The sequence below is a fragment of the Staurois parvus genome, unplaced genomic scaffold (assembly GCF_062004578.1).
Source record: "Staurois parvus isolate SC_StPar_1 unplaced genomic scaffold, SC_StPar_1.0 ptg001220l, whole genome shotgun sequence".
NCBI lineage: Eukaryota > Metazoa > Chordata > Amphibia > Anura > Ranidae > Staurois > Staurois parvus.
In genome coordinates, this window is record NW_028319016.1 from 1,850,260 (window position 1) to 1,866,312 (window position 16,053).

General features: G+C 43.9%; 1 protein-coding gene across 1 annotated transcript in view; it reads right to left on the reverse strand.

The window, feature by feature from the left end:
• Positions 1-4,167: 4,167 nt before the first annotated feature.
• The window catches only part of LRRC72 (leucine rich repeat containing 72), a 54,135-nt gene continuing 42,249 nt past the window's right edge, over positions 4,168-16,053 (reverse strand). The window contains exons 8-9 of the mRNA XM_089660252.1: positions 11,986-12,016; positions 4,168-8,344 (exon numbers count right to left, since the gene is read on the reverse strand). Coding sequence (XP_089516378.1) covers positions 8,179-8,344; positions 11,986-12,016 — 197 coding nt within the window. The 3' untranslated portion in view covers positions 4,168-8,178. The remainder of the gene's footprint in view (positions 8,345-11,985; positions 12,017-16,053) is intronic.

Sequence of the window (16,053 nt, forward strand, 5' to 3'; positions counted from 1 at the left end):
TGTTGACAGACTGTAGGAAATCTAGAGTCTGTTTATCTCCCAGTTACCTGATATTTGTGGTATAATATCCATGTGTGTCAGGCATGGAGCACGCCGTGGTTCCAGACAGATTCCATTTTTTTTTCTCTTTTACGTATATTGTGCTTTGAGTGTTCATAAAATAAAATATTTTCCGAATTCAATAATCTGTACATGGCGTGAAATGGGGCGGCCATACTGCCTAATTGAATTTGTGGGGTGTGAAGGGAGAATGAAGAACCATACTATGGCCTATAAGTACACTATGGCCAAAAGTTTGCTGACCCCTGACCATCACACCTAAACAAACTTGTAATACATTCAATTCCATTACTATGGAGTTCCCCCATTTGAACATATAACATCCTCCACTGCTCTTGGAAGGCTTTCCACAAGGGTTTGGAAGAGTGTGTGACCATATCTGAGGTCAGGTACTGATGTGGGATGAGAAGACCTGGCTCCCAATCAGAATTCCAATTCCTCCCAAAGGTGTTCAGTAGGGAGAGGTCAGGGCTTCTGGTTCCTCTTCACTGAACTCATCAAACCACAGGTGTCGAACGCAAGGCCTGAGGGACAAATCCGGCCCTCTAGGCCATTTCATGTTGCCCTCTGACCTCTCCTGCAGCTTTTGAATCCCCTCGTCTCCACCTTGTCTCAGCAGTCATCAGAAGAGAGGACAGAACTCCTCCGCCAGATCCTGCACTTCTCCACGCAGCCACCCGCTCATCTCTACAACCCCCTACCCTTGGTCTCAGCAATTGGCAGCAGAGAGGACAGAACTCCTCCTACAGATCCTGCACATCTCTGTGCAGCAGCATCACCTCCCATGTAGACTCCGGTAGCTGACTCCAGCCCTCCATTGGTCCTCCTCCAGACCCTGCAATGTGTGCTTCCAAGCTCCGCCTCCAGCTTCTTCCTGGCAGAGGCACAAGGTATGGGGGTGCCCTGTGATGTAAGGGAGGGTGGGGTGCGCTCTGGACATCTAGTCTTACAGATACAACTGGCCCTTTGAGGGCAACCATAATGCTCATGCGGCCCGTCATGAAATTGAGTTTGACACCCCTGCATCAAACCATCAGGGGTTACCAATAAAACACTTTGACTCTTTTCAGGTGGTACCACCAACCCTTCAACCACTTGAGCTCCAGAAGGTTTTACCCCCTTCAAGACCAGGCCATTTTTTGCTACTTTAACTGGTAATTGCGCGATCATGCAACGCTGTACCTAAATTAAATGTTGTATCTCTTTTTTCCACACAAACAGAGCTTTCTTTTGGTGGTATTTGATCACCTCTGGGTTTGTCATTTTTTATTATATAAACAAAAAAAGACCGAGAATATTACTTTGTCATAAAACATTTCCAAATAAAAAAAAAAGTTTCTTCATAAATTTAGGCCAAAATGTATTCTGCTTCATGTCTTTGGTAAAAAAAAAAAAAATCCAAATCCGTGTATAGTGATTGGTTTGCCTGAAAGTTATAGCGTCTATAAACGATGGTGTGTATATATACTGGAATTTGTAGTTAATTTTTATACTACTAATGGTGGTAATCAGTGACTGTGGGACTGTGATAGTGCGGTGGGCAATCTGACTGACACTGGGTGGGAATTAGACTAACTGCCACTACTGATGACACTATCTGGGAAGGGGTTAACATCTCAGGTAATTAAGGGATTAGATTTGTGCCTAACAAGTGTTAATGCATGTAAAATGTTCTGCTTTTTACTAAAAAAAAACCCAACAGTTTCTTCTTTTCCCTGCTTTACAGGGCAAAGAAACAAAGAGAATATTCTCTTTGTACAGAGCTCTGTGTGTTTGTCAACACAGGGCTCTGGGCTGTGACTGGACACAGCTGGTCAGCAGGTCCCCATGAATCATTGGCAGAGTGCCCATCTTGACGCTGTGTAGCAGAGAAGTATGTTTGTCACCGCTACCCTCTCCCCTTCCCACCTGTCACTAATTAAAGAGGACCTTCACCCTTCTAGATGAGTTTCCTCCTCTCCATCCACCCCCCTCCACTGCACAGCTAACGGCCATATTTTTTTTACTAGTTTACCGTTTTAGCAAAGCATTTCCTCTCAACCCCCCTCCTCCATCATTCACCTAGACCAGGGGTCTCCAAACATTCTAAAGAAAGGGCCAGTTTACTGTCCTTCAGACTTTAGGGGGGCCGGACTTTGGCTATTGGGAGTATAAAAGGTCCTGATGTCATTTGGAATAGACAATGCCCCATCTTTGGTGTCAGAGGAAGGAAGAGCTCCCCATTGTTGGTGTCAGTGAGAGGAATTGTGACCCATAATTGGTGTCATTGGACCCCATTATTGGTGTCACTGGGAGGAATTGTTCCCCATGTTTGGTGTCATTTGGTGGAAATGTACCCCTTCATTTGTGTCAGTGGGGAGAATTTTGTTCCATTGTTCGTATCAGTGGATGAAATAGTTCCCCAAGGGCCGGATTAAAGCAGGAAAAGGGCCGCATATGGCCCCTGGGCTGGTTTGGAGACCACTGACCTAGACAAATGATGTCAGTGCCCCCCCCCCCCGTTGCCTCTGGAGATATGTGATATGCTTATCCCAGGAGGCACCGGGAGCACTATCCTCATCCTTTACACAAAAGCAGGAGGGGCGGGCCTAGCGGCACATCATTGGGAGGTGTGCCTGTACCCCCCGATGACATCACAGAAGAAGATGGCGGCCCGGGACACAAATGACGGCTACATGAGGGATCTCAGTGGGACAACGCTAGATCCACGTGGTGGGTGAGTATTCTTCCTGTGCAGAACCCTACATCAGGTAGGCAAGGGGGAAAGAAATACATTAAAGGGGTAGGGTAAGGGCAGTAGACCTGGTAGGGAATTACCCTAGGTTCACATCTGTGCTGGTGGTGCCGCTGCGGATCCGCAAGAAAATCCGTGCAGCCGCACCACCCACACAGAGAAATGCGGACCCCCAGGCGGATGCCATTAGTTCTAATGGCACACCGCCCGCACTGGAAAACGTAATCCTACTAGGAACCGAGGTTCCCGTGCGGGCTGCGTTTTCGGAAGAAGTGCAGGGACTTCTTCCCTGCATGTCACGGGTACGGGAGTCCATTCAAATGAATGGGCTCTTGTGCCCATGCAAAACGCGGCCCGCACGGCCGCATAGATGTGAACCGGGGATCAGTGTCTCAGAATCCTCATCAGACTTTGCCCACCCAGCTACATATCTCCTCAGCCATTGCACTAGCAAAAGATGAAGCTCAGATGTACTAAGGCTCTTTATGGATACTCCGGTGTCGGTGCTCCTCCACATGCGGCGCTTTCTCCAAATTTATGTACCTGTCTCCAGCCTGTGGCTGCTCTGACATTTGTTGGGTGGAGGAACAATGAAAATCTAAAGAGTGTCATAGAGTGAATTCCCTGGCATGTCTTTATGGAGCTGGCTACACAGGGGCACAGTCATGCTGAAACAGAAAAGTGCCTTCAGCAAACTGTTACCATCAGGAGTGGACTGACAACTCATGGGGCCCCTGGGCAATAGGGGATCATGGGGCCCGTGTCCTCGCCCACACTCAAACCACACCCAAAAAATCCTATGAAAAGGTACCAAGGAGCATCTCATGGGGCCCCCTACTGACCCCGGGCCCTCAGGCAGTGCCTGAGTTCCCAAATGGTCAGTCCGCCCCTGGTCACCATAGGCCTAGAAGTGCACAATTGTGTAAAATGTCTTTGTATGCTTTAGTACCCTTCACTGGAAACACCTAAACTCAATCTTAGGGAAGGGGATCTACATACTTGTGGCCATAAAATCTACATTGGTGGCGGAAAATTCCTCCTTTCCTGAACCAATGTGTCCTCAATGTGCACATACCAACTCACTGTGAGTGTAAGTTCTGGGTGACACCACTGTCCACTACAGCAGCTTTTGGTGTCACCTGCTTGTATTATCATGCTTCCGTGTCCCCCCCCCCCTCGTACACTCATACAAGCAATAAACAAGTAGTTCACAACACTGGCACACGAATTCTCAGTCTGCCCTCTGCTGTTCTGGCCATTGTGGGTGGATAATATAAAGAAAGATTCTATTCAATTATCGTAGCAGAATTTTCAAATAAATTTAATGATTGTATTAAAAAAAAAAAAAAAAAAGTTCCAGGTAACAAGTGAAACCAAGGAGTGAAATACTTTAATGCAGCAAACACTGCACTACGCCACAGTCAGAAAGGCCACTTGATTCCCAGTAATTCCCTGAGGCTAGATTTCAGAGAGATCCTCACATGTAGTGTGGTTGGACCTGCTTCTTGAATCTATATTGTGCAACTTCCTCTCTTTCCGAAGATATTTGTAAATTAAATTGGTGGATATGTCGAAGGACCCTTTCAGACGGGGCGGACCTGTCAGCAGATCCGCCTGTTCAGCAGGGGATCTCTCCGCTGAGCAGACGGATTTCTGAGTTGGAAAAAGGATCATCCCCCTCCTAAACTCAATCAAGTGTAGCTAATCACCTTCTCAATGGCACACAAATCCATCTGACTTTCACCTGTGATCAGCTGGGGTCATTTTGATTTGCTCAGAGTGAAAAGAGATTTCCTGGAGCATTTCAGTCCCCGGTAGTGAAAATGAAGACAATGATCAACTATGGGTAGCCAGTGCAACTTATAACATCCAAGTGAAAGATAGAACACCAACATGTCAGTGATTCTGTTTTTTAATGTTGTTTTTTTCTGAGTCGGAGAAAAGATCACCCCCCTCCTAAAAAATGACTTGCAAACTCAATCAGGTGTAGCTAATAACCTTCTCAATGGCTCACAAATCCATCTGACTTTCACCTGTGATCAGCTGGGGTCATTTGCTCAGCATGAAAAGAGCTTTCCTGGAGCATTTTAATTCCTAGTAGTGAAAATGAAGAAAATAATCAACTATGGGTGGCAAGGCACTGTCAAAAAAAATCTCTGAGATAAAGTTGTGGATAGACACAAGTCAGGAGACGGATACGAAAAAAAAAATGTCCTAGGCTTTATCAATGCCTAGAAACACAGTGAAGTCTAATATTAAGGAGTGGCAGACTTTTGGTACATCTGGATGGAAGAGCCAGGAGGAAACTGGTCAGAGAGGCTACCAAGAGGCCTACAGCAACTCTGAAGCCGTGTCAGGAATTGATGACAAAGAGCGGTCATTGTGTGCATGGGACACCAATATCAGCAATCCTCCACAAACATGGCTTGTATGGAGGGTTGCAAGAAATAAGCTGCTCCTCAAGAAAGGCCACATGCAGTCACCACTGAGCTTTGCCAAAACGCACCTTGAAGATTCTGAGGCCACATGGAAAAAGGGGTTCTGGTCAGATGAGACTAAAGTTGAATGATTTGGCCTCAACACTAAACGATATGTCTGGAGTAAATCCAATCCAGCTCCCCATCCAAATCCCACCATTCCTACAGTAAAGCATGGAGGGGGGAATATCCTGCTATGGGGGGGGGGGGGGGTTTCTCTGCAGTAGGGACTGTAGTGGATTGTGATAGACAGTCCACGTTCTATTAGATGATCAGTAAAATGACAATTTTATAGTCTTGCTACTTTCTGCTTCTTGCTCTTTAAGTTCCTTACTCTCTTAAGTAAACAATCAGATATAGGTTGACAGAACAATGATGATACTTAAGATGGCGCCTTCATCCGGAGTCTCACCCTAGGTGACTCATTAGGAGAAAAGTGTCTTTTAATGTAAACAACCCCCATAAAAGGGAATGAGTGTTTTTGGGGACAATGATTGGAAGATATCAACACGGATGGAAGAACACGCAGAAACCCAGTGGACTTTTCACCCAATCAATGTATATGCTTTGCCTGCATCATAAGCCCTATAAATGATACTGTTAGTTCCTCAATAAAACAGAATTTTAGGAAGTTGGCAAACTGCAACAGTGTCAGTGTCTTGCTTCCACGTGCACGTAATTCTATATTAATTTGGCTCACTGGTAGATCACGGTAAATGGTCTGTAGGTGACCTAGTCCAAAACATTTTGGCGCCCAGCGTGGAGCCTGGGTTCTGAACACCGGATCAGCCGACCGAGAGTGGACGAAGGGGACCTTGGAGCATTCCAGACTTGGAGACTGATCACCTCCGGAGCCCTTGTGAGGATAGAAGGAAAAATGGAAGGGGGAAAATACTGTCAGCAAGAAAATCTGCTGTCCTCTGCCAGAAAGTTGTCAACGGGAAGAAGGTTTACCTCCTAACATGACTGACCCAAAGCACACAGCAAACATGAGCCCACAGTGGTTGGAGGAGGAAAAGGTGAATGTCCTTGCGTGGCCTAGTCAGAGCCCAGACTTCAACCCCATTGAAAATCTTGTAGAATGACTTGAAGTCTGCAGTCCACAAACCGTCCCCATCAAATGTCACTGAACTTGAACAGTTCTGAAAAGAGCGGGCAAATATTGCAAAGTCTGGATGTGTAAAGTTGGTAGAGACATCCCAACAGACTAAAGGCTGGAATTAAAGGCGGTTCAACAAAATACTGACTCAAGGGGGGGGGGATCCTTTTTCCAACTCAGTGATTCGGTTTTTGAAATTATTGTTGGTTTTATATCTTTCACTTGGATGTTATAAGTTGCACTGAGTAAATACAGCTGGATAAAACAAAAACTGTCTCTGTCTTCATTTCAGGCTGCCAAGTAACAAAATGTGATTATTTTAAAGGGGGCGATTCTTTTCTATACACACTGTATGTGCTATTAGGCAGGCAACAGATAGGACAGAACTCCAATTTTGAGTGATGCCCTCCACTGCATAAACACCTTTTCTGTCCACATCAGAGACTTCAAGGATTCTTCATCTTCTCCAGTAGAGAAGTGAGTACTCACCACCATCACTACAGAACAGGGTTAACCTAGTATTAGCTCTATTCAGTGCAGTTTTTTTCTGCATCCTGACAACAAATGACATCATCAGGTGATAAGGAAGATTTCAGCTGCCTGCACAGCATACTAGTCTGACCCTCCCCTGCCCCTCTCCATCAGTTGCTGGGGTCACATTAGCTCAGTGATGGAGAAAAACTGAGGGAGAAGAGAAACAATGGCATACTAGTCAGTACCAGTGTGCAAAAATGTTTTTGCTTTGGAAGAATAAGTCACCTCCAGTGTTGGGTGTCCTACATGTGTGGATGTTGCTGCGATATGTAAAACTATTAGAATAGTTTTTCACATTTTGGAATGGGGTGCCTCAGGACGGTCCAGAACTTTAAAGGGTACCTTGACTGAAAAGAGGTTGTGAAACACTGCTTTAACCTCCCTGGCGGTATTCTCGAGTGTAGCTCGGGGTAAAATTTCAGTACCAAAAGCGGTATCCCCGAGCTGTCATTTTTTTGTAAACAAATATTACATAGCAAAACATTGCTGTTTCAAAGCATTTCACATACATTTTGTCCCGAGTGCTTTGTCCGGCTCCCTGCCTGCATTTTTACTGTTCTTTCTGCCTGGAAACTTAGAAAAGTCCATGGCGTCCAAAAAGCGCCCTTTTAGGTCAAAGGTGGTTTTAGACCGGCTAGAGAACAGCGATAGTAAATCAGAACCACTTGCAGAATTGAGTGATAATGATTCGTGGGGGAAATTCCTCATCAGACACTGAAAACGATTCTGCGACTTTGCTCAGTGATGTGTGATCTTGGCGCTCTATTTCACATTTCAGTGTTTTTGGTTTGATTATATTATTGAATTAAATTTATTATTATTATATTATTATTATTTTGTATGATTATTTATAAAATTATAATTTATGATTTTGTGTTTCAAGTTTTATCATCCCCGGGATGTTTACTAGACTCTTGTTCGGACAGATTTCAGTGAGTTATTCCTAAAAATTACAGACCTACAATAAAAAACTACATATTTCCATGCAAAAAAATGTACCGCTTTCAGCACCAAAAATCTGAAATAATCATACCGCCAGGGAGGTTAAAAGGACATGTCGCACTGGCGATTCTGCTGTTGGCAATGCCATTGCAGAACTGCCATAAGTATGAGCTCTTAGTGATCCCCACCAGCAGCAAAATCACTAGTATGACAAGAGCACAGAGGTGGTTTTTTTTTTTTTCTTTTTTCCATCTTTTCTTGGAGCTCTTCATTAAATAAAGAATACATACGATAGAGTGAAAACCCCGCTCAGTGTCCACGGATACACACTTTTATCTAAACTCCACCATTATTAAGGAGGGTGGGTCACAGGGCTGGTCCGCGGTGCGTTTCTGGAAAGAAGGGGGCATCCTGCTCCAGTCCACAAGAGAAAACCGCATGATGGATCTTTGGTACCCTCTTAATAAAACTTGATCTTCAAAAGGAAGGACATCTTCTCTGAGACGGAAACAGGAAAACACAATGATGAGCATTACAAATAGTACATTTAATAAAGTGCATCTAACGGAGTGGATGAGTATAGGGATGGAAATGGAGCTCATTACTTTTTTTTTTTTACAAAAATCCTTGAGTTATTATTATAATTTCAGGTACTTATATAGCACCGTCAATTTACGCAGCACTTTACGTATATATTGTACATTCACATCAGTCCCTAACCCTCAAGGGGCGTACAATCTAAGGTTAAAGGATAAGTTCATCTTTCAGAAAAAAATAGTAATAAAAAAAATATTTTTTTTTGCAGTTATTATTATTATTATACAGTATTTATAAAGCGCCAATGGTTCGCTCAGCGCTGTACATTACAAAGGGGGACAGAACATGTGACAGAACAATACCAATACAATGCAAAACATGAGGGGATTGAGGGCCCTGCTCTTTCGAGCGTACAATCTAGGAGGGAGGGGAGTTAAAAAAATGTGCATTTATTATTTTATATATTATATATAATATTTATTATATCTCTGATGCCATGCAGGTCTCCTGCAGACCTGTCAGAATATCTGCTTGCTGTACGGGATGTACTGTCAAGCAGATATTCTGACAGGAAGAATCAATGAACTACCATGGGGCTTCACAGCACGGTGGTAGTTCATTGAGGACTAGAAGATGACAGCTGCTAAGGCTGGTGGGAGTTGTAGTCTCTCATTCACAGATGACTGTGAATGAGTCACAGATGACTGTGAATGAGTCACAGATGACTGTGAATGAGTGAAGCGGCCGTGTGGGAGGAGCCCTGCACAGCCACTTTTTTTTCAAATTTGACAACTAGCGAGGGGGTAGAAGATCCCCCGCTAGCTGTCAAAGGGGGGGGATCGGGGGTGAGCGGGCGCCGGTCTGAACTTAACATGGTACATGTTACACCCTGAATATGGGTGTAACATATAACACGTTACAAAAGGTGAACTTATCCTTTAAGCTTTAAAGCTCAACTACAGACAAATGGCTAAATATCTTAGATTGTACACCCCTTGAGGGTTAGGGACTGATGTGAATGTACAATATATATGTAAAGTGTTGTGTAAATTGATGGCGCTATATAAGTACCTGAAATAAATACACAGATGTAATATATATATACTGTATGGGAGCGGAGGTGCTTCTATAACTTATATTTAAAAATATGCATTTAATAATGTATTAACAAATACAGAATTGCATAATTTGGCTTTTACATCTGCCTGGAGCAGGGGCGGACTGACCATTTGGAAACTCGGGCGCTGCCCGAGGGCCTGGGGTCAGTAGGGGGCCCCATGAGATGCCCCTGGGACCTTTTTCATAGGCTTTTTTGAGTTTTGGCAAGGACACAGGGGCCCCATGATCCCCTATTGCCCGGGGGCCCCATGAGTTGTCAGTCCGCCCCTGGCCTGGAGTTAAGTTTTACACAACCACAACACATGGGAGTGTGTATATATATATATACTTGGTGAATGTCTGATAGATAGATAGATATATATATATATATCAGACATTCACCAAGCATTCACTGCATGTTTATTGAGAAAACTGGTGAAAGTCATATTCAATGCTTTATAAATATGCCCCATGAATAAGACAAGTTAATGAAAATATAATATATTCCAGGTAACCAGTCCTTGGGTGTGGTGGCTGCATTAGTTTTCTTTTTTGAGGCATTTTTTAACCTGATCCTGTCAGTAACACACTTCCTGTGCTAGGGTGGCAGCGCTCCTTTACTGTACTGTGTCTATGGAGGAGCAGCATTGTCATCCTAGGACAGGAAGTATGCAGAGACTACAGAACACTCCCCTCTCCTTATCTCCATAATATAATGGATATTCGCTTTGTAGTCCAGCAGGGCAGAACTGGGCAGGGCTGACTATTAGTGATGAGCGTAGGTGTGTTTGGATACTAGTCCGAACCTGCCAGGCATTTCCTTCCCCGCACACAGCACAGCACATATTCAAGGGGCTGGTATATGCAGAGCTGTGGGTTTGGGAATACCTCGGCCACTTATGACTGGCAGCCCGCAGTAACAGCTTCCTAGCAAGATAGCTCTGGTGGGTTCAAACTAGGATCCGAACATGCCTGAGCACATCTCTGCTGACTACACTGATCGCGACTTCAGTGCAGCAGAGGCAGCTTGGTACAGGGCATTAAAAGTTCACTGGATTTCTGGCAGCTCAACAAGTATTTTTATGAACTTTCAGTGTTTTTAAAGGAACAAAACATGGAGAAATGTGCATGTACTGAGAGATGTACTACAGATATTTTTTATTGCCCTGACATACAATTTAAAGCGGAGTTCCAGTGGAAATAAAAAAAAAAAAAAAAAGTCAGCAGCTAGAACAACTGTAGCTGCTGACTTTTAAAAAATGGACACTCACCTGTCCCTCGATCCCGTAGTGTCCCTCCCGCAGCCTGTTTCGTCTGCTGCCGTGTTCCCAGTGCTGGCATCTTCAGTGTGGGCACCTGGCTGTGACAGCTTGCGTTTGAAACGCTGATAAAATCTACTGCTGAATGCAAGTTTGGTGCATTCAAAAAAACGACTGTAAACTCAAATGCCTGTAAACGACCGTAAATGACGATGTGTACATGGACACATAGGAAAACATTAGGGAGAGTTCAGGGCCTGCTGAAAAAAAATGCAGAAAAGCTCCTAAAAGTGAGTTTATCAGCTGCAGTGTACATGGAGCCTAATGCAGGCCATAGATGGGGCGAAATCGGCTGATTTTCGCACCGTTAGTGGGTTGATTGGTCGTCCGTTTTTTGGGGTTTTGGCCCATTTTTTTTATCGGTAAAGTTGGAAAATTCGCACCCGATTTTGACGATCGGCCGATTTTCCCAGCATTGATGGGCAAATCGGCAGATCGTTTTACCGATAACAAAAAATCTGTGCATGAGCCGTGACCTGGAAAAAGAAAGAAGAAAAAGAAAGAAGAAGAAGAAAGAAAGAAGAAAGAAGAATTCCAGTCCGCTATTATATTTTATATGAAAAGTCTTGCGGTTGCAACAATGTATCTATTTGTATCCATATAAAACCATCTGTATCTGAAATGGATACAAATGGATACATTGTTGCAACCGCAATACTTTTTCATGTAAAATATAATAGCGGAGCTCTCTGCAAGGGACAGAAGTAAAAATGCCGGCCGTAGACAGGACGAAAATCGGCCGATTTTTTTACCATTGGCGGCAAAGTCGGCCGATTGAACGACCGATTTTTCATTTTTTTTTTAAAAAAATAGCCGATTTAAAAAAACAGCCGATTTTCGACCTGTCTATGGCCTGCATTACACTAGAAGTCCTGCCCCTGTCCTTTCTCTAAAGGAATAGTCTGAGTAAGGAGGAGGGTTTTAGATGTGACAACAGGCTTTTTACAGAAGCTACAGAGAGCTGAGAGGAAAACATATGAAAAGAAGCTGATATCGCCATCTGCTGGCTGCATATAAAATACATCATATTCATGTGCAATATTTCATACTTATCTAGCCTAATTTTTTTTAATACTTCTATTTGCATTTTTTAGTCCTAAACAATACAGAATACAAAACTGCTACACATTCAATTTCATTTAGAACTGACGCAGAGGAAAAAAGATCAGTTTACTTATTACTTACCTGTTTGGGACACGCGGCACATCACAATTGCCTGTAATAACACAGAAGGATTACTATTTTATGCAGACTTCAGATTAATACACATATATTAAAAGACTGTAAAATAATAAAGAGGAAGCAGACATGGAAACCTACGCGAGGGCTATTGTGTATGGACTTTGTGTTTTCCTGCTGATGTTGGGTTGTGATATATTTTTGAAGGACGTGAAATGCAATGTTAATATTTTTCCGCAGGACTCCAATTTAGATATAAAACATTCAGTCATCTTCTCAGTCTACTCACATATGCAAATATATGGAAACTTGATTGAAACATTCCAGACTGTCTTTGGCTGTCATCAAATTTGTGGCTGTGACCAGGGGCGGACTGACCATTTGCAAACTCGGGCACTGCCCGAGGGCCGGGGGTCAGTAGGGGGCCCCATGAGATGCCCCTGGTACCTTTTTCCGGTCCTTAGAGCCCAATCCCTACCACAAGGTCTGATTGGATATTGTTTATAAAATACCCCATATGTATGAGGGAAGTTTATATGGATTCATGAAATTAACGGGTGGAACCATTGAGGAAAGTGGAGGAAGTGACCCTAGTCTTTGGAGAAAATCGATGAGAGGAGAGTGTAACCCAGAGTGGTAATCTGCCCTGCTGTTTCTGCTATAGGGTAATTACCCATCCATATAAGAGTTGGAGAGTGGTGATCTGGGTTTTTGGTTATCACCTTTTTATATATATAGGGTGTGGTGTTATACACTGGCAGTGTTATTTGTGGAGTGGTTTTCACACATTGCATATCCTATGTGAATGTGTTTTCACTCATATTGTCATTTCACTTATCTGTACAGTTGCAGGAAAAAGTATGTGAACCCCTTGGGATTACGTGGAGTTTTGCATGAATTGGGCATAAAATGTGCTCTGAACGTCATCTGAGTCACAACAATAGAAGAACACAGTCTGCTGAACATAATACTACACAAACATTAGATGTTGCCATGGTTTAATTGCACATAACATGTAAACATTCACAGTGCAGGGAGGAAAAAGTATGTGAGGCCCTAGCTTAATGACTTCTCCCAGAGCTAATTGGAGCCAGGAGTGAGCCAACCTTGACTCCAATCAGTGTGATGATATTGGATATGTTGCTGACTGCTGTCCTGCCCTTAAAAAACACACACCTGTTTTGGGTTTACTGGTTTCAAGAAGCACTGTCTGATGTGAACCATGCCTCGCAGAAAAGAGCTCTCAGAAGACCTACGATCAAGAATTGTTGACCTGCATGAAGCTGGAAAGGGTTACAAAAGTATCTCCAAAAGCCTTGATGTTCATGTGTCCGCGGTAAGACAGACTGTCTACAAATGGAGAAAGTTTAGCACTGTTGCTACTCTCCCTAGGCGTGGTCGTCCTGTAAAAATGACTGCAAGAGCACAGCGCAGAATGCTGCATGAGGTAAAGAAGAATCCCAAAGTGTCAGCTAAAGACCTACAGAAATCTCTGGCACATGCTAACATTTTTGTTGACACATCTACAATAAGGAAAACATTAAACAAGAATGGAGTACATGGGAGGACACCACGGAGGAAGCCATTGCTGTCCAAAAAGAAGATTGCAGCACATTTGAAGTTTGCAAAAGAGCGCCTGGATGTTCCACAGCACTACTGGCAAAATATACTGTGGACAGATGAAACCAAGATTGAGTTGTTTGAGAAGAACACACAACACTATGTGTGGAGAAAAAAAGGCCCAGCACACCAACATCAAAACCTCATCCTCACTGTGAAACATGGCGGAGGGAGCATCATGGTTTGGGGCTGCTTTGCTGCCTCAGGGCCTGGACAGATTGTTGTCATTGATGGGAAAATGAATTCCAGAGTTTATCAAGACATTTTGCAGGAAAACGTACAACCATCTGCCCGCCAACTGAAGCTCCGCAGAGGATGGGTGATGCAACAGGACAATGACCCAAAGCATACAAGTAATTCAACAAAACAATGGCTGCAACAGCACAGAATACGCCTTCTGGAGTGGCCCAGTCAGAGTCCTGACCTCAACCCGATTGAAATGCTGTGGCATGACCTTAAGAGAGCGATTCACACCAGACATCCCAAGAATATTGCTACACTGAAACAGTTTTGTGAAGAGGAGTGGTCCAAAATGACTCCAGATCGTTGTGCAGGTCTGATCTGCAACTACAGGAAACATTTGGTTGAGGTTATTGCTGCCAAAGGAGGGTCAACCAGTTATTAAGTCCAAAGGTTCACATACTTTTTCCTCCCTGCACTGTGAATGTTTACATGTTATGTGCAATTAAACCATGGCAACATCTAATGTTTGTGTAGTATTATGTTCAGCAGACTGTGTTCTTCTATTGTTGTGACTTAGATGACGTTCAGAGCACAGTTTATGCCCAATTCATGCAAAAATCCACGTAATCCCAAGGGGTTCACATACTTTTTCTTGCAACTGTATGTGCTTTGACACTTGTTTTGAGTATACACTTTTAGTTAATATTTTGCATGCTGCACAGCGAGTGGCACGTGTGTTCTATATCATTTAAGGTATGACACTATGTCGAGTTTTTTTTCTTTTTGAGGTGTATGAATATCAGGATTTGCGAGTATTAAGAAGGTTTTGGTGATGAAAGAAGAAGAAAAAGTTTAAGTGTTTCGTTTTACACTTGTGGGGACTATTTTTTGGATTTTTGATTTAATTTTGGACACGGTGGGACTTTGGACATAATTTTTACAATTTTTTTAGTTTTTCATATATATTTTTTTATCTAGAATTTTTGGTTTTATTTTATTTGATGTATTTGCTTATAGAAAAGTCACATATATATTGTTTAGCTGGCCTTCAAGGGTGAAGGTAGATTACTTTTCTGGGATATTATAGGTTTAAGTGTTGTGATATAGAAGTATATGTGTTAGGGACCAGCCTCTAGCGTTCCACAGACCAGAATTCCCCAGGGTGCGGAATCTAAGTCCCGACCTGCTTGTTCACCAGAGCCCCTGATGGTGGGGATGGACTTGGAGCAAGCCGAGACCAGGTTGCGACCCCTGGGTGCAGCCAGCCGTGGTAGAGGCACCTGTCGGTGGTACGCAGCAGGTGAGAGTCTGATGTGAGGAGGCAGCGTAAGTGAGGTCAGACAGGTCGGTAACAGCGGATCAGGTCGGTACAAACTGCAGGCAGAAGAATAAAACGGGTCACGGTCCAGGTTCGGCAACAGGGGATCAAAAGTGCAGGAGCAGGCAGGAGAATGGTCAGGCAAGCCAGGGGTCAGAGCAGGAGAAGTCAGCAGATCAGGATCAGGCAGGGTCAGCAGCAAAGTAAACTCACAGAACACAGGAAAGACCAAGGAAAGACCATACGGCAACTAAGCACTGTCAGAGTCCATTTAAATAGGGCGCCCTGCGCTCCTATTGGTGCCAGGTGCACGTCTGCGATTGCGAGTGCGCATGGGCGAGCACCGCTGCTGTCGCGGATGCCCAGGTCCTAGTACCCGCATGCCAGTGCGCCTCGGCACATCGCGCATGCGCAGACCGGCTCGAGATCCCTGACAATCTGAGATCTCAGATGAAGTCGAGAATTGACGAAACGCGTAAATACATGCTGACACACTTTTTATTTGTACATTTCCTATGTAAAGGTGGACGGACCTGGGAGGTCTAATTACGGAGGAAGGTGGAATTTGTTAAAGTTTTTCAAGTTTTGGAGAGGGTAAGAGTAAGGAAAACAGATGTTTAGAAGTGGACGCACGGTGGAGTGTCTTTTTCCACTTATTAGCACTAGCTTTGATATTAAGTGGAGAAAGAGGAATTTATCACTTGTGAAGGAAGAATACTGAATAAGAAGATACCAACACTATTGGGTGTTTAGGACACTAAGAGGCTGATTAACCTCTTCACGCCGGCCGAACGCAAATGTGCATCCTCCTGGCATCTGGGCCTAGACGTCAAGCGGCCGCACATTTGTGTTCTATTAAAAAAGGACATATGTGCCGAGAGCACGCTCCCGGCACACATGTCCAGTACTCACGGAAAGGTCTCGATCTCCTCTTTCGATCGGGACTTTTCCGG